This window comes from Salvia splendens, chromosome 9, assembly GCF_004379255.2.
Source record: "Salvia splendens isolate huo1 chromosome 9, SspV2, whole genome shotgun sequence".
Lineage (NCBI taxonomy): Eukaryota > Viridiplantae > Streptophyta > Magnoliopsida > Lamiales > Lamiaceae > Salvia > Salvia splendens.
This window is the reverse complement of record NC_056040.1, coordinates 19,998,338-20,022,964: the sequence shown is the minus strand read 5'-3', so window position 1 is coordinate 20,022,964 and position 24,627 is coordinate 19,998,338. Positions and strand designations below refer to the sequence as shown.

The following is a 24,627-nucleotide window of genomic DNA, read 5'->3' as shown; positions in this document are numbered from 1 at the left end:
TGACACGAATCCGCACGAAATTATTGGGTTGGGTCAAGTCTTATTGGATCCGTGTCCTTATCGGGTTGACCCATTAAGAACCCGATAATTTCGGGTTGGGTTCGGGTCGGATACGGGTAACCCATTAAGAAATAATATTATTATTTTTATTATTATTTAAAAATATATATATTACTTTAATTTTTTAATTTCTTATAAATTAGGTTTAAATAGTATAAAATGAATTTTAATTGTGTAAATTATGTTAAAAATTAAGGTTTAATCGTGTAATATTAGGTTTTAATAGTGTAATATCAGGTTCGGGTTGTTATCGTGTCGTGTCAACCCATATTATATCGTGTCGATAACGGGTTCGTGTCGGGTGCGGGTCGTGTTCGGATTTGAAGGTAGCAGGTCGGGTTCGTGTTCGGATTTACAGTTTTCTTAACAGGTCGGGTTCAGGTTAGGCCTTATTGGGTTGGGTCATTATCAGGTTGACCCGATAACGACCCAATCCGCACGATTTGCCAGCCCTAATTGACAATATCAGGAAATAGAGTATACCTTCAAATTATTTGGAGTAAGATTATTTGATAGCGTAAATGCGAATCAAATAAAGTATAGTTTGTTTGTAAAAACGAAGTAGTGCTCTCTCTGTGTCTGTTTGTCTGTCATCTCCTTTCCCCTTTGTTCCAGCTTGTTGCATCTCTCCCACCTAATGCACCATTCCTCAACTTCCAAGTCTTCCTATTTCCCCCAATTTTCCTAACCTTCACGCCACTTTCACGCCTATACCTCCGCCGCCCTCACCAATGCTGCTGCGAGCTTCTGATTCTCCCCACTTGCTTCTCATTCTATTCTTCCTTCTCCAACCCTAACTTCCTTTTTCACTTGGATTTGGCTTTGCTCAGCTTCTTCATGTGGCTCTGGCTCGGGAGTGGAGCCGTCTAGCTCTTTCCCGATCAGCGCTACTCCACTCTTCCACTCAGCCTCTGCAAATTAGTCCGGATCCGGAGTTCGCACATTTCTATTGGTGAGTTTGTAACTTGAGAATTACTTGCTATAAATGTTCCATGAGATTTCGATTGATTTTAAATGCGCGTGCGTTAATCTGTGAGTGGTCATGCTGTACTACGATTTTGGCTTCCAGATTGGATACAAGGATGAATGTACATGAGGAATTCGTATATTTTTTATGGACGAGCTGTGTACTGTTTATTTTTTTCAGTAGCTTTTCATTGAGCAGTTTTTGAAGTTTCAAAGTTAAAATTTAAGTTCAAATTTCCAACTGAAACGTTATATAACTGCTTATGTATTACCAGTGGCTAATGTTCAGCTAACTTGATACATTTTTCTGCATATAGGCCTTTCGATTATACAGCTGCTTATATATGTCAGAACTAAGTACTGCTTGCATAAGACTTGAAAAGGGTGACAATTAAGTTGTTATATATATGGAGTATAATAAAGTAAATTCATTTTTTTTGTATCTGGCATCTTCTTTTCAAACGAATCTTATGTAATGATTATTGAAACACATTTTCCTTGGACATATACACTGGAAATTCATTCATATATTTTTGGGACCTATTCTCTTATGTCCTAAATTCACCTGAAACTTGACATTCATCTAAGAGGATATCTTACAGTCGGCCACAGAAACTGCACATGTGTTGTAGAATCATAAGACATAAGGTAAAATGTTATCACAATTTACCAAGTCTTAAATCAATTAAAGAACTACATACATACCTAATTTTTTTATATATAATCAATTTTATCTGATAATTAAAACCACAGATAAGTTGGAGATGGAGAGAGATTGTTGTAGATATGTCACTCAATCTTCCAACTGAATATGCTTGTGTTCTTACTAAAAATCTGGTATGTTGCTAACACTAGGTATAATATATTGGAAAACAACAATTATTGTTCGTTGATCTGTAAAACATGTGTCATAATCCCATTATATGTGGAACATGCCATGACAATGCTGATATTTTGCAGTTTTTTTATATTCATATACCTGAAATTGCAAGTAAGTCCAAATTAAAGTCTTTGTATGCTAAAGATTCACATTAACTGTTATACACATTCAGAAACAATGGCATCTAGTGTAGATAATTGGATAAAAAAGTATAATCTGACACTCAAAAAGTTTTAAATTGGCGCCAAAAAGAACGGCTGTCAATCTGTGTTTATAAACATATGATAAATTGGTAGTGATAATCTGCAAACTGCATCTATTCTTTCCTACAAACTCAAAACTATGATCTGGACCATTAGATTTCAAGATTTGATGTCAACAAATGACAAATAACGTCAACAAAAAATGTGTTGGCGTTATTTGTCATCTGTTGACATCAAATCTTCCCTATGAGAAACCACCATATATCTGCATTTTCTCGGTAGGTTTGGTTTGGTTGGTTTCTTTAAATCAACTGTCTGAATTGCATCTGATAGCTTGTTTCATTGTTCTACTTTCACATTCACTTCCAACTTTATTGATTTGAGCCTCAAACTGATTGTGCTCTTCCTTCATGTTTTGTACATTGATCATGTCCTTAACTATTTCTCCAATTGATGCTGGTTTTTAGGTTTTAGGTTTTTGACATTTGCTTCTCTCATGGAGGCTGCTTCTGCTAGCGGGCATCGTTTTCGAAGGATACCACGGCAGTCCTTTTCAAATTGCTTTAAGATGGAACCGTTGGTGAGTTTTCTGATGCTCCCTATACAGGCACAACATGTCATTTACATTCCCACCAAGAGGATAAATTTATGACACTGAGACATCCCATTCCGGTACTATTAGGGTAGTTAATAATTGATTACCAGCCTATACCACGATATATTGCTTCTGGATGCAAGTGGTTACACTGGACTTTTAAAACCATTCTGCTGTTTGTTCATTCTAGCTGGATGAAAACTTGGAGCAATGGCCCCATCTAAACGAGCTTGTTCAGAGCTATGGCGCTGATTGGGTTAAAGATGAGTACAAGTATGGGCACTATGAGAACGTTGGGTCCATCACATTTCAGAATCAAGTATTCGAGGGGCCAAATACAGACATTGAAACTGGTCTGTAACAAAGAGTAGTTATTCTCTATTCATTTATGTATGAACGTTAAGTGCAACTGGAAGTCAATAATTAGTCTCATCCTCTGATTGAGAATTGTTACACTCGGTGATTTTCAAATTTCTCTAGCATGCACTTCACTGAAATGTTCATTCCATTACTAGTTGGGGTTTTAATTTATTGAGTTCATAAAATCATTAAATCCCTTTTCTGGAAACAGTTATTGCAACTGTTCGACTAAATATTTTAACGTCTGGGATGATCTGCAGAAATGGAGCTCTCTAATGCTAGACGAACTAGGACACAAGTATCAACTGAAGAAGAAGTTTCAAGTACATCAGGAAGTAATTGCTTGCAGCATCTTGGAGAATCTCCGCTGCCGGCATATGAACCTGTTTTTGACTGGGATAATGAGAGATCCACAATATTTGGTCAAAGAATCCCTGCTGCTAACATTGTTCAGTACACCAGGTTTCTTCTCTTGACCAACTGCACATGCTGACACGCATGTGTACTCTTTACCTGCAATAGAGTATATACTCTTCTAATTGTATCATGTCCTCTTTTCTCTGTTTTCTTCCCCTCCCTTGTAATGTGTTTCCCCCCATTGTAGTGGGCTAAGGATTGCAGTGAAAGTCTTATCCTTGTCATTTCAAGCTGGGTTTGCTGGTGAGTGTAGTAACTTTTTTCTTCTAATTATATGTTAATTTGAGCTCTTTGAGCTTCAAACTAATTCCAAAGCTGAACCAATAAGTTCTCTTGTAGAGCCATTTTATGGCACTATTTGTTTATATAATAGGGAGAGAAGGGAAAAACTATCAGAGGATTTCATATTCAATATGTTACCAGCAGAAATACAAAATGTGAGTTGTAGAACTTTATCCACTTTTTGTATTTGAATATTTAAATCTTAATATAAATTGGATATGCTATCTTACTGTCTGACATACTTTGTGCTAGATATGATGTAATCAACATTTTATTCTTCAACCTAATGTGTTCAATACAAATAATGCAATATAGAATTTCTGAGAGATTTCATGGTTTTGCATTTTATATTACCCAGATGAATAGTTCTGTTGAGGCCCGCGGCATCTTTCATGTTGATGTACCATCAGCATCAGTCTGTTTGCTTATCCAATTAGAGAAGCCTGCTACCGAAGAAGGCGGAGTGACCTCATCAGTATATTCACGCAAGGAGCCAGTAAGCATTGCCACATTAGTGATCTTACACTGAAGCTCATTACTCAAATGATATAAAGATAATATTGTAGTTATACTTTATTTTCAGAATATGTCCAATATAGAATGGATATTCACCCCTTTTAACTTTTCTTAACAAGATGTTTCATTTTCATATTATGCTAAAAACAAATGCCGATGATGTGGAAGGCGAGGGTCAACTTAGACCTTGTCTTGATTCTTGAAGTATTATTTCATATTTGATTAGCGTGAGAGCTAGATGAATGGGTACATTTTATTGCATACAAAAATAGTACTAGTTGAACACTTGAACTTCCCATGTTTACACTTAGTTGAAATACATTGTTATTTACAATTGAGAAAACTTTATCTCATCTATTATAACTTTATCATACGTTTTTAGAGATGAATTTGGGTCATATACAATGTTACTAGATTCATTATGTTTGCTTTTTTGTTTCTTGTTTGAATAATTAGGTTCATCTTACTGAGAGGGAGAAACAAAAATTGCAAGTGTGGTCCCGACTCATGCCTCACCGAGAGTCCTTTGCTTGGGCAATTGTACCACTCTTTGACGGTGGTGTTACTTCTGCTTCTGGTGGGTCTGCTTCCCCCAGCAGTCCTCTAGTTACTAGCCTTTCCGGCTCAACTTCTCAAGAAGGAGCTGCTGAACCAGTAGCGAAGATCACATTAGATGGAAAGCTTGGGTATTCTGGTGGAAATTCTGTTGTGGTTGAAGTATCAAATCTGAGCAAAGTCAAAGAAGGCTATACTGAGGAATCACTCCTGGTTAGGTCCCTTTATATATTCTTAAATTGCATATGCTAATGCCGATACAACCTAAAATAGTTTTCAACTGAAAGGCCATCTTTTCTCTGATTCTAAGCGTGGTTTAGTAGCCAAAATATAAGGCCCAAATATACAAAAAAAATCTCGCTCTGTTTTTGTATGTCTTCTTAAATCCGCTTCACTTTATCAGTTTGAATGAACTGTATATATGCTTACTTCTTTTCAATGGTCTCATCTAATAAGAAAAGGAGCAAGCTGGTGATAATAATACCGTACTGCTAGTTGTCCAACAACCTTTAGCATATTGGGACTTTAGTAAACTTTTACTCTTATCTTCCAAAACAGTTTTTTTCTTAGTTCTTCCTAATATTTAAACATTTCTTAGTAGGAGATTATATTCATTTAAATCATTTTGATGTCTTATTTATGAAATCAGTTGTATTGGTTAATGATTCTCTGTCGCAAAAACAAAGAAAAACTTTTTGATTGCTATAATCTTCAATAATCAATTGTCTATCCCCATATTCTGCACCAATTAAATCTCCTAATGTAAACAAAGTTTCACTTTTCACACAACAAATCACAACTCAGTTGAAAAGGAAGTGCTTTCAATTTAAAAAAAATGCCACTCTTGAATGTAATGCTTCCCTTTTGTTGTTGTTGTTGTTATTATATAACTGATAACTGATATATTTATAATTGAACATGTGTCATATTATTTTTTCTTTCTCACGTCTCATTTTCTCTTACTCTTAGGATCCTAAGCGTAAGATTCACAAACCAGTGAAGGGTATCTTAAGATTGGAGATTGAGAAACTCCAATGTGGCCAAGTTGATGAGAAGTCTTTTGAAAATAGAAGCACGAATGGTGATTTTGGGGGTCATCCTAATATATCTGATGGACGGAAGAATGCCGACTTTGATGTGCATTCTTCTTATGGGGCAGTGCTGGATAGAAATGGATCAGTATCTCATGGTTTGGGAGATAGTGATACTAATGACGTAAGTATCAGTGTGTTGGTGGGTTTTCATGCCATATAATACGCTTGAGTTATATGGTCGAATTCCTCTCAAGCCATTCACGTGTTCTCATTATTATTTTGTTATTTTGCAGTTTCAGGCTTTTGACTTTCGGATAACTTCAAGGAATGAGCCCTTCTTACAACTTTTTCACTGTCTTTATGTGTACCCTTTAAGTGTCAGCATGACTAGAAAAAGAAATTTGTTTATTCGTGTTGAACTAAGAAAGGATGACGCTGATATACGCAAACCTCCATTAGAGGTATAGTTATGCTTCCTTCTCAGTTTAATTAGTTGGACCAGACCTGAGTATGAAATTTCAATTCATCAGGCAATGCATCCAAGGGAACCAGGTTCTACACTTCAAAAGTGTGTCGAGACTCAAGTTGCTGTTGGAGCTAGGGTTGCTTGCTATCATGATGAAATAAAAGTCTCGTTGCCTGCTATATGGACCCCAACACACCACCTTTTATTCACTTTGTTTCATGTTGACCTTCAAACAAAAATTGAATCTCCCAAGCCTGTAAGTGCACCGTCATACAATTGAGGAACCACGTCTAGTATTCCCTATTCACATTTATCATTACTTTTTGAGTACCACCAGCTCTTTGGTATCTTGATCTGTCTGCTTTAGTGTATTGAATGAATTTGTATTTTCTACTGTAAGTACTTCCACTATCATGCTTTCTCATTCAAAACCAATTTTATCCATCACTGCAGGTGGTGGTAGGATATGCTTCGCTCCCTTTATCTGCTTATGCACAGTATGCTCTCAGCCATTCTCTGTTTCTAATTTTTGTATACGTTATAAAAAGTTAAAAACAAACTTTATCCTTGGGTTTCATAAAAAAACCTACTTAATTTTCTATTTATAGCTTAATTTTCTATTTGTACTAACTAACTAAGCAACCTGAAACAAACATTATTCAGTCTGCAAAGCCATATGGATATGCAGTGAGATGTACTGGATTAGATCGTATGACAGATATGACTGATATAAAGTTACATGTTTATTTTAATATGCAGAATACTTGCATATATTTATAGTTACGCACTGTTAAGCTCATAGATAGTGATATCGTTGATTTATATTTGGTAACATCAACAGAATTAGATTACTGTGACTAGCATGTCATTTTTGGGCATAGGTATCACACACCTTCTGTTTTGACTTTTGTTCTAATAAATCACCTTGAGAGGCTTTCTAGTAATGTTCATATTCAATTTGTTACTATTATATGATCTAAAGTACCTGGATAAAACTTGAAAGGGGTAATGGTCACTATTAATAATTGAGACATGCGACTAAAAATTGTCATTTTTATTTCTTAAAAATGGTGAAAATTTATGTACTTTGCTTTTTTGATGAAAAGTTATGTACCAACTTTGAAAATCCTAATCAGTAATCACTCAATTCACATCCACATCAATAAGCAGTGGATGGAGTATAGAGCTGTACATACTAGCAATAAGCACATTGAAGCCTGAATGGCCCCAAAAGAAATAGCAATTGAAAAAATGCATGAATCGTTTTTCCTATAGAAACTCTGGTGCTTTGTGACTCATGTACTGGAGCTTTTAGATCTATTAAAATGTAAGCTTCAATAGTAACTGTCTATACATCTGCTACAAATTCCTAATATCTAGACATTGTGACCTATGCATGTTAACATTAGAACATAGCTATTCATATAAATATTTGTGGCTTATCTTATACTATTCTGGAGTTGCACCAAGGCGCGAACATAGCCGGACTTTAGCTTTTAACATATATGATTATGAAGTAACAACCAAAGTTTTTCTTTGCATGGTAATCCTGAATTATTATAAATGTTTCATACAGGGATTCATTTCAACTGGAGAACAACAAACAGTATAAATCCTTAAGTTGAATGTCTAGCATTTTATTTAGTAACTTGCCCTGTTGCCTTTAGGCTATGCTGTCCATCCTCTTTTCTCTGGTAGATAATAGAAATGTAAAACCACCTGGAATTTTCAAGCACACTTTCTATCTCTGGTTTCAGACATGCTTTTTTGTCTGTAATAATTTGGAACTGTGTTTTATCCAATCCCTTGTATTATGGAATCTAAGTCAGCCATCTGAGTTATGTAGATAGGAGTATGCTGCTTGTTGATTCCCATCAACTTTTTTCAACATTTGTCAATAAAGTTATGTATGAATGGCGAATCACATTATAGACCATGTCTACTGCAGGTCAAAATCTGAGATTTCATTGCCTCTTATGAGGGAGTTGGTTCCACATTATCTACAAGACACCAACAGGGTATGATGAGATTAAACTTGAATTTAGTTCTCCATGTTAAATATTCTCATTATCGTTATCTTTGGCAATGTTGAAGAAACTTATCATTTTTGCTAGAAGTAACAGTACTAATGACTGCTAAGGCTAATGGTGCAAGTCAGAGAAATGGCGACCCTTTTGATTTGTTGTACATACTAATCCTAGTGCTTTTTGGTTGAAATTACATGCTAGTAAACTAACAAAAAATCAGAATGATATAATGATGAAAGGTATGGATCATTAAGGGGTGGGTTTGTTGATCCTATTTAGCTGGTGATTGGTGAGTAACTGAAGTGAATGGTTGATGATTTTTTGTCATGCCAAGGTCTAAAAATAATGTCAGTTGCTAATTTAGTATATTTGTTTTTAAGTTGTGACTTTTATCAATTCATTGTTGATCTTGTCTTAACGACTAGACACACTATCAATTGTACTTCAACCTTGAATTCAATTTATGGTATTTAATATGAAAGCCAAGGCAAGTCAAGTGCTTGTCGCTTTTCTACGACCATCTACTTGCTAATGAAATATTTTCAACTGTTGCATACTTATGAGGGTAAAATAGATAGTACTGAAAAATCTAGAAACTCAGAAATCCTTTCTACTTAATTTCACCAATCCAACACTAGCTCTTCCTTTCTAATAGAATAATTGATTGCAACATCGTCATCCTCAACCATTATTTCAAATGATTGACTCTCTGAGAACTGGTTATGAACTAAGGTTAAAAAGGATGAAAATTTTCTTCTAGATTGAAGGCACTCACAATCGGAAAAAAATTAATGGAAACTGAATAAACACCTCACAAGAGGAGGCTCACATGAAGTATTCCTGTCCCTACAATATGGTGTTCTTCGAAAATCATCAACCAGAATCATGATAAAACCCCAATGACTGAAATAACTTGATAACAAGGAATCTTATGGCCTATGCAAAATGTCTTATTCCATAATAATAATAATAATAAATTAAAAAATATAACAACTCAAGATAAAAAAATTAATAAACTAAGATTTGACTGGCTCTGCATCTTCTTTTGTTGAGTATACACCTGCCAGGGCACACCTCTATCAGATTGGGTAGATGTGGAATGAAATGCTCCAAATACCATCACAGCCAATCTTTGTTACACTGAGATTGGGGAAAGCTAAAAGTAGATAACTTTGAGTGATAGCTTTAAATATGAAATAATGATTTTGTATTGATGCTTACAAAGATGACATTGGTGCTCAACTAAAAAGTGGATATGTTGCAAACTTGGCCTTTTGTTTTACTTCTATAAATTGAACTGTACACTCGTTTAATACTTTATCTCAATTTTTGTAGGAAAAGCCGGATTATTTGGAGGATGGTAAAAACGTGTTTAGACTCCGTCTGCGTTTATGTTCATCGTTGTACCCAATAAGTGAACGGATTAGAGATTTCTTTCTTGAGTATGATCGGCACATTCTTCGAACAAGTCCACCTTGGGGATCTGAGCTTCTTGAGGTTTATTATTTATATTCTTTTTCTACTAACTATTCATCTTGAGAAATGGGAAAGAACATACATTCAGCTACAAACAACATTGAGATTCTTTTATTCTAACATACCTTTTCCTGTTTAATGGTTGATTTTAGTTACATAGCAAGTTTCTAACTAAGTAAATCATTTCAGCTTAAGTTCTCTTTATTTGAAATAAGAGTATCTTTGCATCTCCAGCTGAAGCACCCTTGAATCGTTAAAATTATATCACTGTGACAAAAATCATAGAATAATTGCCATTTAATGAACACTTTGTTAAAAAAAAATTTATTTTGTAGGGATTACGGATTACTGATTTAATGCCTAAAATTATGGAAATTAACTTATCTTCCCTTTCCTTTTCATTTTGCATGATGTCAATTTGTATAAATACATGTGCATGATGTCAATCTATATAAATTCTTCCAATGTTTTTTTGTAGGCAATCAACAGTTTGAAGAATGTTGATTCCACGGCTTTACTTCAGTTTCTTCAGCCCATCTTAAACATGCTTCTCCACCTCATTGGCAATGGAGGAGAGACTTTGCAGGTAAGTTACTTAGAACATGGAGTCATGGACTATATCCTTTTTAACCTGCTTCCTTGTGCCTAGTAATTAAATACTGCTATAATTATTTTATTCATGTGTCTCATATTACATTCAGAATTGATGTTTGGAAGCATAATATGGGATGCTGATTTTTATTTCCAAATTCAGGTTGCTGCTTTCAGAGCGATGGTTAATATATTGACAAGGTATAGTTTTACTTACATATTCGAAACAATGTTTTGCATTAAAACTTTGGCGTCTCTGTGACTAGCCTGCATAGAGCAAATTGGCAAGCACATATAGTCTTGCATATCTCATTGTCTTCTAATTTAAACTTTCAGTTATTGTGGGTAATACTTGAAATAAGAAGTGCTAGATGGATGTAGCAGTAATTTAATTTATACGTCTGTTTCTTGAACTCTGTTTCAGTCTTTGATACAATAGCACCCATAGAAACTTATTACATGCACTGACGACACACGTAGCAACATGGAGATGCTTCTGTTAGGATTGCAAATTAGTGCCATCAATTTCAGTTGGCTTCTTTATTTAGTTATGTATGTTTTGCCTTTTGTTAAGCTTGTTAGTTGTCTGGGTTTTTGCATGGCTGGACTGCAAGATTTGAATTAGGGTTTAGGTCAGGATTTCTAATGTTAATGATTATCATTAGTTGTCTACTTTCTACTTACTTTAATGCTGTCGTAGTGCGAGCCATCGCATAATTTTCAATTGTGTGCCCCACAGTACTTGCTTTTTTATTTGATAATGTGGTCCCTGTTCTATGCTTTAAGGATATGTGCATTGTGCGACTGCCCTGAGATTTGCATCCACCAGTTTCTTCGGACCATTCACTCGACAAACTTGGGCAACCCTATAAACGGTGCAACACTATCTATTATCGCCACTTTAAGAAACCTAGGTCGTTGCGTGGTCAGATGAGGCCGTTCGTAAATTTTGAAAATTGCGATGGGCGCTCACCAGTGCTCAACAATCACTTTTATGTGAAATGTGATTCTTTTACTGCGGATTGAGGGCTGTCTTGATGTAAGGGGATGGTCTATTCCTCACTTTAACAAGGAAGTTTTTTATATTTCATGAAGTTTGCCTATGAAGAGGAACTCATGGCACTAGTCTTAGCCGTTAACAATCTCAACAATGACAACCATACATGATGGGGTTTAGTGTAACTATTCACATTGATCAATAGCCTTACTACCCTAACTTTTCCGGGTTGATTGCTAAACTATTAGGTAGGGATGTCAATCGGGCCAGCCCACCGGGTTTCGGGCCAACCCTATTCGGGTTTCGGGTCTAGTCGGGCTGTGATTTTTCCGGGTTATAAAAGTTCAACCCTAACCCTAAAAGCTCGGGTTTCGGGCTAGCCCATCGGGTTAATCAGGTTGCTACCGATAAAATTAACATGCGATCAATCTAATAAATAATGATTAAAATTAGTTATATTTATAAAATGTAAAATATTTAATTATGATAAATTTGAGATATATGTTTAAACTCAAATATAAACATGATCAAATACTAATATTTGAGATTTATGCAAAATAAAACATAAACATTAAGAAATTTTAAAGCATGTTTAGAAATTTAAATATATTTTTTTAGTGAATTTGAAGTTTCTAATCCATTTATCTATTATTATATTAATAAAACTTAATATATATAATTTATATATTTAATATATAAAATGGAAAGTTATTTTTTCAGTAATCTATATTATAAAATAATTAATGAAGTGTCGAATTAGAGTCAAACAAATAAAACAATAGAAATTTTATCGGGTTTCCGGGCCAGCCCATCGGGTTTTCGGGTCTGGCCCTAACGGGTTGAGGGTTAATCGGGTGCGGGCTAATCGGGCTGTAATTTTATCGGGCTGGAAATTTTCAACCCTAACCCTATAAATTTGGCGGGCTATTCGGGCCAGCCCACGGGTTGCGGGCTAAATTGACATCCCTACTATTAGGTTATGATTTTAACGTAAAGTACAATATGGTGAGGTCTAACCGAATAGTGGATGTCCTCTTGCATTGGTAAACGCGAGTTTAGGGCTTCCGGCTTGAGTTGCAAAATTTCAGTGTATATGGTGGAAGCCACCTCCTACTTTGTGAATATGACTATTTGTAAACTAAATGAAGCCATATTTCATTATTGCTAATACCCCATTGCTGCTTTTGTCACTTGATTCTCTACTTTTAAGCAGGAAAAATCTTTTGTAGGAAATTCTTAATGTAGCGCTGTTTTCCTGTGTTCCACAGGGTGCAGCAAGAATCAGTTGATGATGGTGAAAGAAATCTTTTTCTTGTTAACTATGTTGACTTTGCTTTTGATGATTTTGGGGGTCGTCAACCACCTGTTTATCCAGGTTTATCTACAGTTTGGGGAAGTTTAGCCCGTAGCAAGGTAATATTGATTCTGAGACTCTTTTGGTATATTCTTTCTGAATGATGTCTCAGAAGTAAACCAGCTTATCTTAATTGTGGATAGACCAATTTAAAGAAATTTGTCAAATGAGATTTATTTCAAATACAAATGATGATCTCTTTGTCTCCAGAAACCATCATATAAGCTAATTAATTTATGCCATCTTTTTCCAGAAAGATAAAGAAGACTATTGAGGTGCTTATAAAAGGCTTATTAGTTCACTCCAATCTTCATCTTTTGAGATAAGACTGATTCTTGTTACTTCATTACTTTCAAATTCAGGCTAAAGGTTACCGTGTTGGGCCAGTTTATGATGATGTATTGGCTATGGCTTGGTTTTTTCTTGAACTCATTGTCAAATCTATGGCATTGGAGCAAACTCGATTGTGCTATCACAATCTTCCTTCAGGTAAAAATTCTTATCAAAAGCCTGATTTTTTCACTGGTGCTGTATCTTAATGAGCACTAACCTATGGTACAATCTGTTAGTCTTTAGATCAATAACCTTGTGGATTACTATAATTTAATCATGTATCTATTGTTTTATTTTATTATTATTATTTTTGGTAGGAGAAGATGTTCCTCCAATGCAGTTGAAAGAAGGTGTCTTTAGATGTATCATGCAATTGTACGACTGCCTATTAACAGAAGTTCATGAGCGGTGCAAAAAGGGTCTTGGTTTGGCTAAATATCTAAACAGTGGCTTGGCTTTCTTTTGTTACGATCTTCTATCTACCATAGAGCCTCGCCAAGTTTTTGAACTGGTAAGCTAACTACTTTCCTGGAGGTATATACTTTGTACTCCATCCATAACTGGGTTGTATATATTTTTAACATATACTATTCATGTCGCGAAAGTACATCGATCATGTTACACTTGAGAAAGACATGTTAATAACTTAGAATTCTAAAACTATGTTATCACAATTTTTATCAATGTTCATTTCCTTATGAATCAGATATGGCTTCCCTAATTTGTTAAAACAATGCAACTAAAAGCATGCTTTAGAAAAAAAAGCTTCTGTATCTCTTTGTTAAAACTTACACCTCCACATATTCGCCTGCCTTGATCTTAATCATATTACTTTTGATCAGCATCATTGGAAATTATTGGTTGTTGCATTGCTGCTAAAGTTTAATTGTAAGATCTGCTGAGGCATCACGAAAAATACTTTATCCAAGATCTATATACTTAGTATTACCATCTCTAGAAAAATTGTGAATAACAAAAGCATAATTCGATGTCTTTTCATTTCAGATATAGGTAGAGATTGGAGTTGTACTTTTTTCTAGGACGTTATCACTTTTTGGGGATGAGTCGTCCCTTTGTAACAACACCCTTGACTAATAATATTTCCTGCTTTTGAACAAGAAATAGGGAACTTATTTTTGTCTGTCTTTCAGTCTTTTGAGAAGTTCAAGAAGGAAAATATGACAGCTACAACTATGCGTGAAAACTGTATTTGGTTTAAACATTGGCATCCATTGCCCAGAAATTCACATGCTTGTCATTTATTGTTAAGTTGCTTACCCCAAATACCCTGAAGAGATGGGGCAATGGTATTGATGTTTTAATCATAGTTTACCTTAGTGATATGTACTGTTTTTTTGCACAAAACTAAATCTTCAGGACTCTGCATTTACTGTAGGTTATGTCCATGAAAACTTTTATAAAGGACTAGTAATAACTACTTGCTTCATACTCTTAATTTGACTTTTTTGTTTGTACATTTTTGTTGTTTTCACTTATTTAAAAACATGATCTGTCTTTCACCTTCAGTTGTTTTATAGGCTTGACTATCAATTCATCTGTAACTGTTGTTTTTGTAGGTGTCTTTGTATCTTGATAAGTTCTCTGGAGTGTGTCAACCAGTGCTGCATGATTGCAAGCTCACATTTCTGCAGATTTTATGTGATCATGATCTTTTTGTGGAAATGCCAGGGAGAGATCCTTCTGACAGGTAACCTTATGGTGCTTTTCTTTGTAGCTCTTTGAGTGCCTGATTGTCATTATTCTGTCACACAGTGATTGCTAAAACTGCTCCAATATTCTTGCGGAAATTAGTTCACAGGCTGACCCATTTGAATTAAACAACCTCATACACATGTGTTTAAGTAAATATCCAGTTTTAACTTGGTCAGAAAATTGGATAAATTCAAAATAAATAAGTATGCATAAATAATAAATTTATAAAGTTGCTGTACATTTGCTGATTGTGCACAAATTTCTGATGTTGAGTGAATCAAAGATCAACTGCTAGTGCTACTTTCAGTTGATATATTGATAATGCCATTCTGTTCAGTTATTAAAATGTTGGCTTACTTGGCTATGTGTTTCTCACCGAGCTCCTCTCCTCTCTCTCTGGCACTTATTAGTTGGCAAAATGACAAATAGCACTTATAAGCTAAATTTGACCAACTTAAATAGGTTGACTGAATTGCGCCTAAGTTGGCAAGATTATTGCTATTTTAAATTTGAATCAACAATCTTAGAAGAATTGATAAGGCGTGATGTGTAAAGAAACAACTAGCAAATAATGTAAAAAGTAATCATTGGGGATTGGGAATTTTTTTTTTAGTGCAAAATCATCCATATTTTTTTGAGTTCATGTGGAGTGCCCAGTGTTTATTTTCCATGATCTATTAGATATAAATCTTTTGTTTGAATTTTCTTTCTTAATGTGTAACTTGAGACCGTTCTTTTTTCCATCTTTGGATGATGATGTTTTTTTCCTTTTCAAATTGGTCTTTTGAATTTTCATGATTTTATATGTTGTTGGCTTTAATAGGGGAAAATGATATATTCTTGAGTGACATTATTGAAGACTGGGGCTTTGATGTTATAAAATGCAGTTCATTTTTGTGATTGGATGAATGCACTGTCCCTATCTGTACTGTAATGGTGGTCTTATCTTATTAATAAAATATTAATTCTTACTGGCGAGTGTGTGTGTATTTGACAAATACTCTACTTTGGGTCTACATATATTTTTATTTCTGATGTTTAGACATGTCTGACATGGTGGTCTTTTAATCGCAGAAATTACATTTCATCTATTCTTATACAAGAGATCTTTATTGCTTGGGACCATGAAGATTTATCTATGCGGGCTAAGGTGAGTGCAGTATGATGCAGTGGCTAGATGTACTCAATGAGTCCATGTGTATTTTTTTTACCTTGATAATCATTGATTGATATCTTCTGACACCTCTTTGTGCAATTTCATATTCCTTATGACATCTTTATTAATAGGCTGCAAGAATATTGGTGGTTCTACTGTGCAAGCACGAATTTGATTTGCGCTACCAAAAGCTGGAAGATAAACTTTATATAGCTCAGTTGTACTTCCCCCTTGTAGGCCAGGTGTTTAACACATCCCTTTCATCTATGTTCAGTATGGAAGTTGTCATTGAGTTTGTATTGTTAGTCTCTTGTAAAAATATTTAGTTTTTAGAGTTTGGCATTTGAGTAATGGTTTGTCATTGTGAGTTTTTTTATGTAGTGCAGTTGCATTGCTATGTATTTGTTCTGTAAGTTGCTCAGTTTTTTGTTTCATTCTTATAGATACTAGATGAAATGCCTGTGTTCTACAATTTGGGTTCAAGTGAAAAGCGTGAGGTCTTGATCGCTATATTGCAAATCATACGCAATTTGGATGATGCCTCTCTTATTAAAGCTTGGCAACAAAGCATTGCCCGTACCAGATTATTCTTCAAACTTCTGGAAGAATGTCTAATTCATTTTGAGGTAATGCAACACAATGTATTCACTTTTCTTTGTAAATTTCTGGATCTCGATATGCAGGGAAACTGATAGGTTACAGGGCCAATAAAAGCTACTACTATTTGATTGTCTAATCTAGTTCCTAATCCGGTCTCATATTCAAGCCAATCATCATTTTTCATTTTCAAATTCACCTAGTAAGTTGACCTCTATTGGGTGCATGCACATAGGAAAGGATACTACCCGAGGAAAAGCCTTAATAGTGACCACACCTTAAATGATCCAATAATAAATTTGTTAGTATTTTACATGTCTGTAATTTTCCTCCTGAATATAGATCTTAACTAGCATGTTCTTTATCGTGTATGGGCAGCAAAGGAAGCCTGACGATACCTTGCTTATGGGCAGTAGTTCTCGCAGTCCACTTGGAGACAAGCCCTTCCCATCAAAGTATTCTGAGAGACTTTCTCCTGCTATTAATCAGTATCTTTTGGAGGCTGCTCGCCAAGAAGTTGGAGTATGCATATCATCTGATTTAGTCATGTTTTTCTAAATGTATTTTTTCAGAGTTCAATATATTGTTTCACTTCTTTTAGGTGTGCTAAATGTCAAAGTTTAACTGATGCAGCCCCAGGGAACACCTGAAAATGGATATTTGTGGCAAAGAGTCAACTCTCAGCTAAGCTCTCCTAGTCAGCCATATTCCTTAAGGGAAGCTCTCGCTCAAGCCCAATCTTCTAGAATTGGAGCTTCAACTCAAGCATTAAGGGAATCTTTGCACCCAATATTGAGGCAAAAATTGGTACGGTGTTTGATGCAGATAGCAATATTCTTGTTATTGCTTATCGATTATGATAAGTCTATCATTCCATTCACATTGATCTTGTTGGATATTATTATAACATCCAGTGTATCTGTGTTGTTCAGGAACTTTGGGAAGAAAACCTTAGCGCTGCTGTCAGTCTTCAAGTTCTGGAAATAATTGAGAAATTCTCTGGAGCTGTAGCATCCCGTACCATTGCTACTGATTATGGAAAACTTGATTGTATTACATCTCTATCTATGATAGTCTTTTCTCATAATCAGTCTCTGGCTTTCTGGAAAGCTATCTTGCCAGTTTTCAATAATGTCTTTGAGCTTCACGGAGCAACACTGATGTCAAGGGAAAATGATCGTTTTCTAAAGCAAATTGCCTTCCATCTTCTACGGCTTGGAGTTTTTCGGAACGAGAATATTAGGAAAAGAGCTGTTATTGGGCTTCAGATACTTGTTCGGGTAGGTCTATATCATTACTTGCCTAGTCTATTTATCTTTATTCTTACTTCTGGCTCAAACATCAACTGTAATTGTTTTGCAGAGCTCTTTCTCCTACTTCGCGAAGACAGAAAGATTACAGGTTGTGCTCACCATTACATTGTCTGAACTGATGTCTGAAGTCCAAGTTACACATATGAAATCTGATGGGACTCTAGAAGAAAGTGGTGAAGCACGCCGTCTTCGAAAATCTTTGGAGGAGATGGCAGATGAATCTAAGACCCCTTCTATACTAAGAGAGTGTGGTCTTCCAGAAACAGCTCTTGTTGCCAGTAGTGAACAATTGTCAGATAACCGTTGGTCCTGGTCGGAAGTTAAAGTTCTCTCTGATAGTCTACTTCTGGCTCTTGATGCCAGCCTGGAACACGCACTACTGGTAAACCTCACCCTGTATACTGATCTCAATTTGTGCAACTTCTTTTGTTTATTAAAACTTTTGGTACTGATTTAATTTTCTCTCAGGCTTCTGTTATGACAGTCGACAGATATGCTGCTGCAGAGAGTTTCTATAAACTTGCAATGGCATTTGCACCAGTTCCAGATCTTCATATAATGTGGTTATTACATCTGTGTGATGCCCACCAGGAGATGCAGTCTTGGGCTGAAGCAGCGCAGTGTGCTGTTGCTGTTGCTGGAGTAGTAATGCAGGTAAGATTCTGCGACTTTTCTTGGTTGCTGCCATTAAGGCTTATCTTCCTATTCCCGATTACACTGGCCAAGCACAAGACACCAAGATCTTACATTCGAATTTAAAAATTGGTTGGTATTGATTGATTCGATAAAATCCATAATAGTATTGGTTAGTCATATGGATTACTTCTTAACTTGATATACGGAAGTTACTAGGGAAATTTTAGTATGTAGAGATATGAAGATGGATTGGGAAATAGCTTTTTTTTCTTTTTCTAGTGAAACATTAGTAATTTTGGGATGGCATCACCAGAACACTGTTTTAGCATTAGGAATTTTGTTGTTAACGTTGACATTTTTTTTACTTCTGCTGTTGTATATTCACAACATAGTTGGTCAACTAATGAGAGAAGATATCATAGGAAGCGCTTACTAAATACCAAGAAACATCCATTACTTTTCGAAAAACATGCATTTGACTGATTTGAATGATCGCTTCATATATCATAACCACTTGTAAGAGATATATGAATCCGGTTCTTGTGTGACATGAACTATTTTATCTTTAGGCACTCGTAAGTAGAAATGATGGAGTATGGAGCTCGGATCATGTCTCTGCATTGCGCAAGATATGCCCCATGGTAAGTGGTGAGATAACTAGTGAGGCTTCAGCAGCCGAGGTAGAAGGATATGGCGCTTCAAAACTTACGGTTGAGTCAGCTGTTAAGTACCTGCAACTTGCAAATAAGCTCTTCTCTCAAGCTGAACTCCACCACTTCTGTGCCAGCATCCTAGAACTAGTTATTCCTGTGTACAAAAGCAGGAGGGCATACGGACAGTTAGCCAAATGCCACACAATGCTGACAAACATATACGAGTCAATTCTTGAGCAGGAATCGAGCCTCATTCCCTTTGCAGATGCAACGTATTATAGGGTAGGTTTCTACGGTGAAAAATTTGGGAAGCTTGACAGGAAAGAGTATGTATATAGGGAAGCTCGTGACGTGAGGTTGGGTGATATAATGGAGAAACTCAGCCACATATACGAGTCGAGAATGGATGGTACAACGTTGCACGTAATCCCAGACTCTAGACAGGTCAAGGCCGATGAACTACAGGCAGAAGTTTGCTACTTGCAGATAACAGCTGTAGATCCAGTTATGGAGGATGAGGACTTGGGAAGCAGAAGAGAGAGATCATTCCCACTTTCTGTGCGAGCACGCGTCTTTGATCGGTTTTTATTTGATACTCCTTTCACCAAAAATGGAAAGACTCAAGGTGGGCTGGAAGACCAGTGGAAACGGCGTACAGTGGTGCAGACAGACGGTTCATTCCCGGCCCTAGTAAACCGTCTGCAGGTGATAAAATCAGAATCGCTCGAGTTCTCTCCCGTGGAGAATGCAATTGGGATGATTGAAACGAGAACAGCAGCTCTACGAAACGAACTGGAGGAACCCCGCAGCTCAGAAGGTGATCAACTCCAGAGTCTACAGAGAATACTGCAGGGATCGGTCGCCGTCCAAGTGAACAGCGGAGTTCTGAGTGTTTGCACGGCATTCCTTTCGGGCGAGCCTGCAACCAGACTGCGCTCACAGGAGCTGCAGCAACTCATTGCCGCACTCCTTGAATTCATGGCCGTTTGCAAACGCGCTATCCGTGTCCACTTTCGCTTGATCGGGGACGAAGACGAAGAGTTTCACACGCAGCTTGTTAACGGATTTCAGACACTAACTGCAGAATTGTCCCATTACATTCCAGCCATTCTTTCAGAACTGTAACATGACTAGTGTGTTTAGGAGCTGTATCTTCATCTTCATCTTCTTCTTCAGTATCTTCATCTTCTTCTTCTTGAGTGTAAAATTCAATCCCTTTTTTGGTGCTTGATCGAATATTCCGTTAGTGTTTATCTATGTTTCTTACATGATTTCTTGAGTGTATTGATATGCTGCTGGCGACCTTTCTGTTGATCTTCTTCAGTTTAAAAAATAATTATATCCACTAAAATAAAATAATACTCCGATAAATTTTTAATGGGATAATTGTTATTTGAAAAACAATTTTGTGCTATTCTCGTGTCAATTACATAACTTTTGAAATGAAAAATTAAAATCATAATTTAATGTTTCATAATTGTCCCGATTTTGCAAATCGGTGAACATAGGTAAATAAATTTATATAAAACCACCAAAAATAAAGCGGGAAAAACAAAACAACCATTTATATTTGTGCGATATACCTAAACCGGATAATCATTAAAACTCCCACTATTCAATTAAAATCTAAATAAATTAGATTTAGTTAGTTTTCTAAGTTGAAAATTTTGAATTTCTAATCAATTAGAAATCTAGAGAAATAACTGGGTTTCATTAAATTATGCTTATTATCTAACCTGTAAGAAATAGTACTACTAGTTTATTATTGTATCAAAGATTAAAAAAAAGTTGATTATTTTATTTAGCCATCAATTCATCCATTGGCTTCTTTAACTTCTGGATATAATATCCGTAAAGAATATGATAAAATATAATGAATAGATCAGTCAGCGACGAATCAAAGTATGGATCTATAGATATTTTTCACTTTTCTCTTTTCCCAATATCTTTTGACAAAATAAACTTTTGAGAAAAAAAAAAGTTTTTTCTCTAAGCTTGTGTTAATTGTTAAATTTTCTTAATGTGAGTGGAGAAAAAGTTGGTAGCAATATTCGGCTTATATTTCTTGTGTTAATTATTGATAGAGAGATTGGGGTAATTCTTGTCTATTGTATTCATCGGTAATTCTCCTTGATATATGAGTGATACAAACTATTTTAGGTAGACAATATTCTATTCTAGTGTGTATCAATTACCAATTAATTACAAATATTTCCAAATATATTATTTTTCCTTGTCTAGTGTATTCTTGGTCTCCAAGCTTTGACACTCCCCCTCAAGCTGGGCAGTGGCATCTCCAATACTCAGCTTGCCCAATGCTTCTTTGAATGTCTTTGGACTGACTGCTTTTGTAAGAATACCAGCAAGTTGATCTTCTGATCGATCATATGGAAGTTCTATCACACCTCCCTCCAGCTTCTCTTTGATGAAATGACGGTCGACTTCCACGTGCTTCGTCCTATCATGTTGGACTGGATTTTCTGAAATACTGATGGCTGCTTTGTTGTCACAGAACAACTGACCCTTCTAGCTTGGCGGAAACCCGATTTCTGTAAGCAACCTTTGCAACCACAAAATCTCAGTAATGCCACTTCTGATTCCTCTAAACTTGGCTTCAGCGCTAGATAAGGCAACCACCTTTTGCTTCTTACTTCTCCATGTGACCAAATTCCCACCAACAAAGGTGAAGTATCCTCCAGTTGACCTTCGATCTATAGGATTGCTTGCCCAATCTGCATCAGTGTATCCATCGACTTCAAGATCACTATTTTTCCTCAATAGTACTCCATGGCCAGTGGTGCCCTTTAGGTAGCGAACTATCCTTAGCGCCGCATTCATGTGATCCTCTTGAGGTCGGTGCATGAACTGACTTATCACGCCAACTGCATATGCGATATCTGGCCTAGTGTGTGATAAGTAGATCAACTTCCCTACTAGTCGTTGGTACTCTTCTCTGTTGGCTAGTTTAGCTCCATCTTCAAACTTCAACCCATGATTCACCATCATTGGGATGTCTGCAGGCTTGCAATCTAACAGTCCTGTTTCAGCTAGGAGATCTAGAACGTACTTTCTCTGTCTCAAAAAAATGCCTTCCTTAGACCTTAGTACTTCTATTCCCAGAAAGTATTTGAGTGGACCTAGATCTTTTATCTCAAATTCTTGGAATAAATTCTCCTTCAGTTTCTGTATCTCCTCTTCATCATCTCCTGTGATTATCATGTCATCCACATATATAATCAAACAAGCTACTCGGTCGTCCCTTCTCTTTAGGAATAGAGTGTGGTCAGAGTTGCTTTGGGTGTAGCCACTCTTCTTCATGGCCTGCGCGAATCTTCCGAACCAAACCCTGGGCGACTGTTTTAGTCCATAGAGTGTTTTCCGTAATCTGCACACTTGTCCTCCAAATTCTTCTGCATATCCTGGTGGTACATCCATATACACTTCTTCTTTCTCCTTCATTTCTCCGTGCAGAAAAGCGTTGGTCACATCAAATTGATGTAACTCCCAATTTTTGCAGGCAGCGACTGATAGCAATGTTCAGACCGTGTTCATCTTCGCCACAGGGGAGAATGTTTCTTCATAGTCAATCCCATAGAGTTGAGTATATCCCTTGGCTACTAACCGCGCCTTGTACCTTTCAATGGATCCGTCTGCCCTTCTTTTGATAGTAAATATCCAGCGACATCCTACTGGTTTCTTGCCTTCTGGTAAGGGACAATTCTCCCAAGTTTTGCTTCTGATCAAAGAATCCATCTCCTTCCTCATAGCCTCTCGCCAGTGTTTGTGTTTCATTGCTTCCTCAGCTGATTGAGGTATTTCCTCTTCTTCATACATTGTCGTTTCAAATGCTCGAGCCATTTCACTGAGATGCCCTTGCATGAGATTGGTAACTGAATACCGAGCTTTGCGTCCCTTCCAGTCTGGTGAGTACCTCTTTGGGGGTATGCCTCTTGTACTCCTCGGCGGAAGCTCGAAGTTCCTCCCACTCATTGTAGGATTCTCACTTTCCTGTCTCACATGGTCAGTATCATTTTATTCCTTACTACTAACCTCGGGATCTCTGGACGGTGTCGATGGTGAAGCGATGTCAACTAAGTCCGAAGGTGGATCATGCAGATTTGGCGACCCGGTAGTACTGCTGTTCGCCTCGTCTGTTGGATCAACTTCTGTCACAGGATTAGGAGTTTCTGAAACAGGCTGAAGTGGGGTAGATATTTGGGTTTCTGGGGTTGGTGACCAACTTAGCGGGTCACTAGTTGGTGTTTTAGGCACTCGTTTCTCCCCCTGACCGCAAAGTTGGTTATAGAAACATTCATCCTCAACAAAGTCGCAGTTCATAGTAATGTAGAGACGTTTATTGTGAGGATCAAAACACCTATACCCTTTCTGATCCTTCCCATATCCTAAAAAACACACTTAATAAAACATGGAGAAAATTTAGAACGGTCAGTTTTGGGTATGTGAACAAATACTGAACACCCAAAATTTTTTGGTTCGAGAGTGAGTGGTGGAGGAATTTGGTTTTGTGTAGAAAAAACGTCAAGAGGTGTTTTAAACTTCAAGATATGAGTAGGTAGGCGATTTAGTAGGTATACTGAAGTAGCTATGGCTTCTGGCCAAAAGGATTTTGGAACATGAGAGTCTAGAAGAAGTGCCCGGGTCATTTCTAAGATTTTCCTATTTTTACGTTCTGCTACCCCGTTTTGTTCCGGAGTATGGGGACATTTGGTTTGATGCACTAACCCTTTTTCGGTAAAAAACTGATGCATGCGAGAATTTACAAACTCCCCCCCATTATCGGATCTAAGTATTTGAATTTTCCTATTATACTGTGTGTGTACAAGAGCATAGAATTGAGTAAATTTATCGAAAACCTCAGATTTTGATTTCAGAAAATAAACCCAAGTCATACACGTACAATCATCAATGAATAACAAAAAAATACTTAAATCCATAACTACCCAAAACAGGGGCAGGACCCCAGACATCAGAGTGTATCAAAGAAAAGGTTGTGTTCATACGAGAGTTATTAAGCTTATATGAGTGTCTGTGGCTCTTTGCCAGAAAACAAGTGTCGCAGTGAAAGGAAAATTGAGTACTAGAAAAATTAGGAAAAAGCAAACGCAAATATCCTATGGATGGGTGTCCTAACCGGCGATGCCAAAGCCAACCCTGTAATGTAGTCGATCCGTGAGTCAGCATCGCAGTACCGTGTTGGGTCACCTTGTCCACATAATACAGTCCTTCTTGTTCAGTGCCATGCCCAACTGTCGAGCCCGTCTTAAGATCCTGTAAAACACAGAAATTTGGCTGCATCAGTAGTTTGCACTGTAACTCCTTAGTAACATGACTGACAGACAGTAATTTATGTGCCAATGATAGGACATATAGACAGTTTGAAATCTTTAGTGTGGGAGAAATCCTGATAGTTCCTGCTCCTTGAACTA

The 24,627-nt window shown here is 36.5% G+C and overlaps 1 protein-coding gene across 1 annotated transcript; it reads left to right on the top strand.

Annotated features, from left to right (window-relative positions):
• The first annotated feature begins 618 nt into the window (after nt 1-618).
• On the top strand, nt 619-20,451 carry LOC121748652 (guanine nucleotide exchange factor SPIKE 1-like). The gene is made up of 29 exons (XM_042143126.1): nt 619-1,012; nt 2,577-2,689; nt 2,895-3,057; nt 3,325-3,526; nt 3,669-3,724; nt 3,821-3,918; nt 4,122-4,259; nt 4,736-5,047; nt 5,804-6,049; nt 6,162-6,329; nt 6,399-6,590; nt 6,788-6,831; nt 8,283-8,352; nt 9,697-9,858; nt 10,316-10,423; nt 10,592-10,629; nt 12,694-12,838; nt 13,142-13,268; nt 13,430-13,623; nt 14,690-14,820; nt 15,900-15,975; nt 16,113-16,223; nt 16,425-16,607; nt 16,957-17,100; nt 17,212-17,385; nt 17,511-17,858; nt 17,941-18,273; nt 18,360-18,545; nt 19,097-20,451. Exons 2-29 carry the CDS (start codon nt 2,606-2,608, stop codon nt 20,303-20,305), a joined length of 5,442 nt encoding a protein of 1,813 aa, XP_041999060.1. The 5' UTR covers nt 619-1,012; nt 2,577-2,605; the 3' UTR covers nt 20,306-20,451.
• The last annotated feature ends 4,176 nt before the right edge of the window (nt 20,452-24,627 follow it).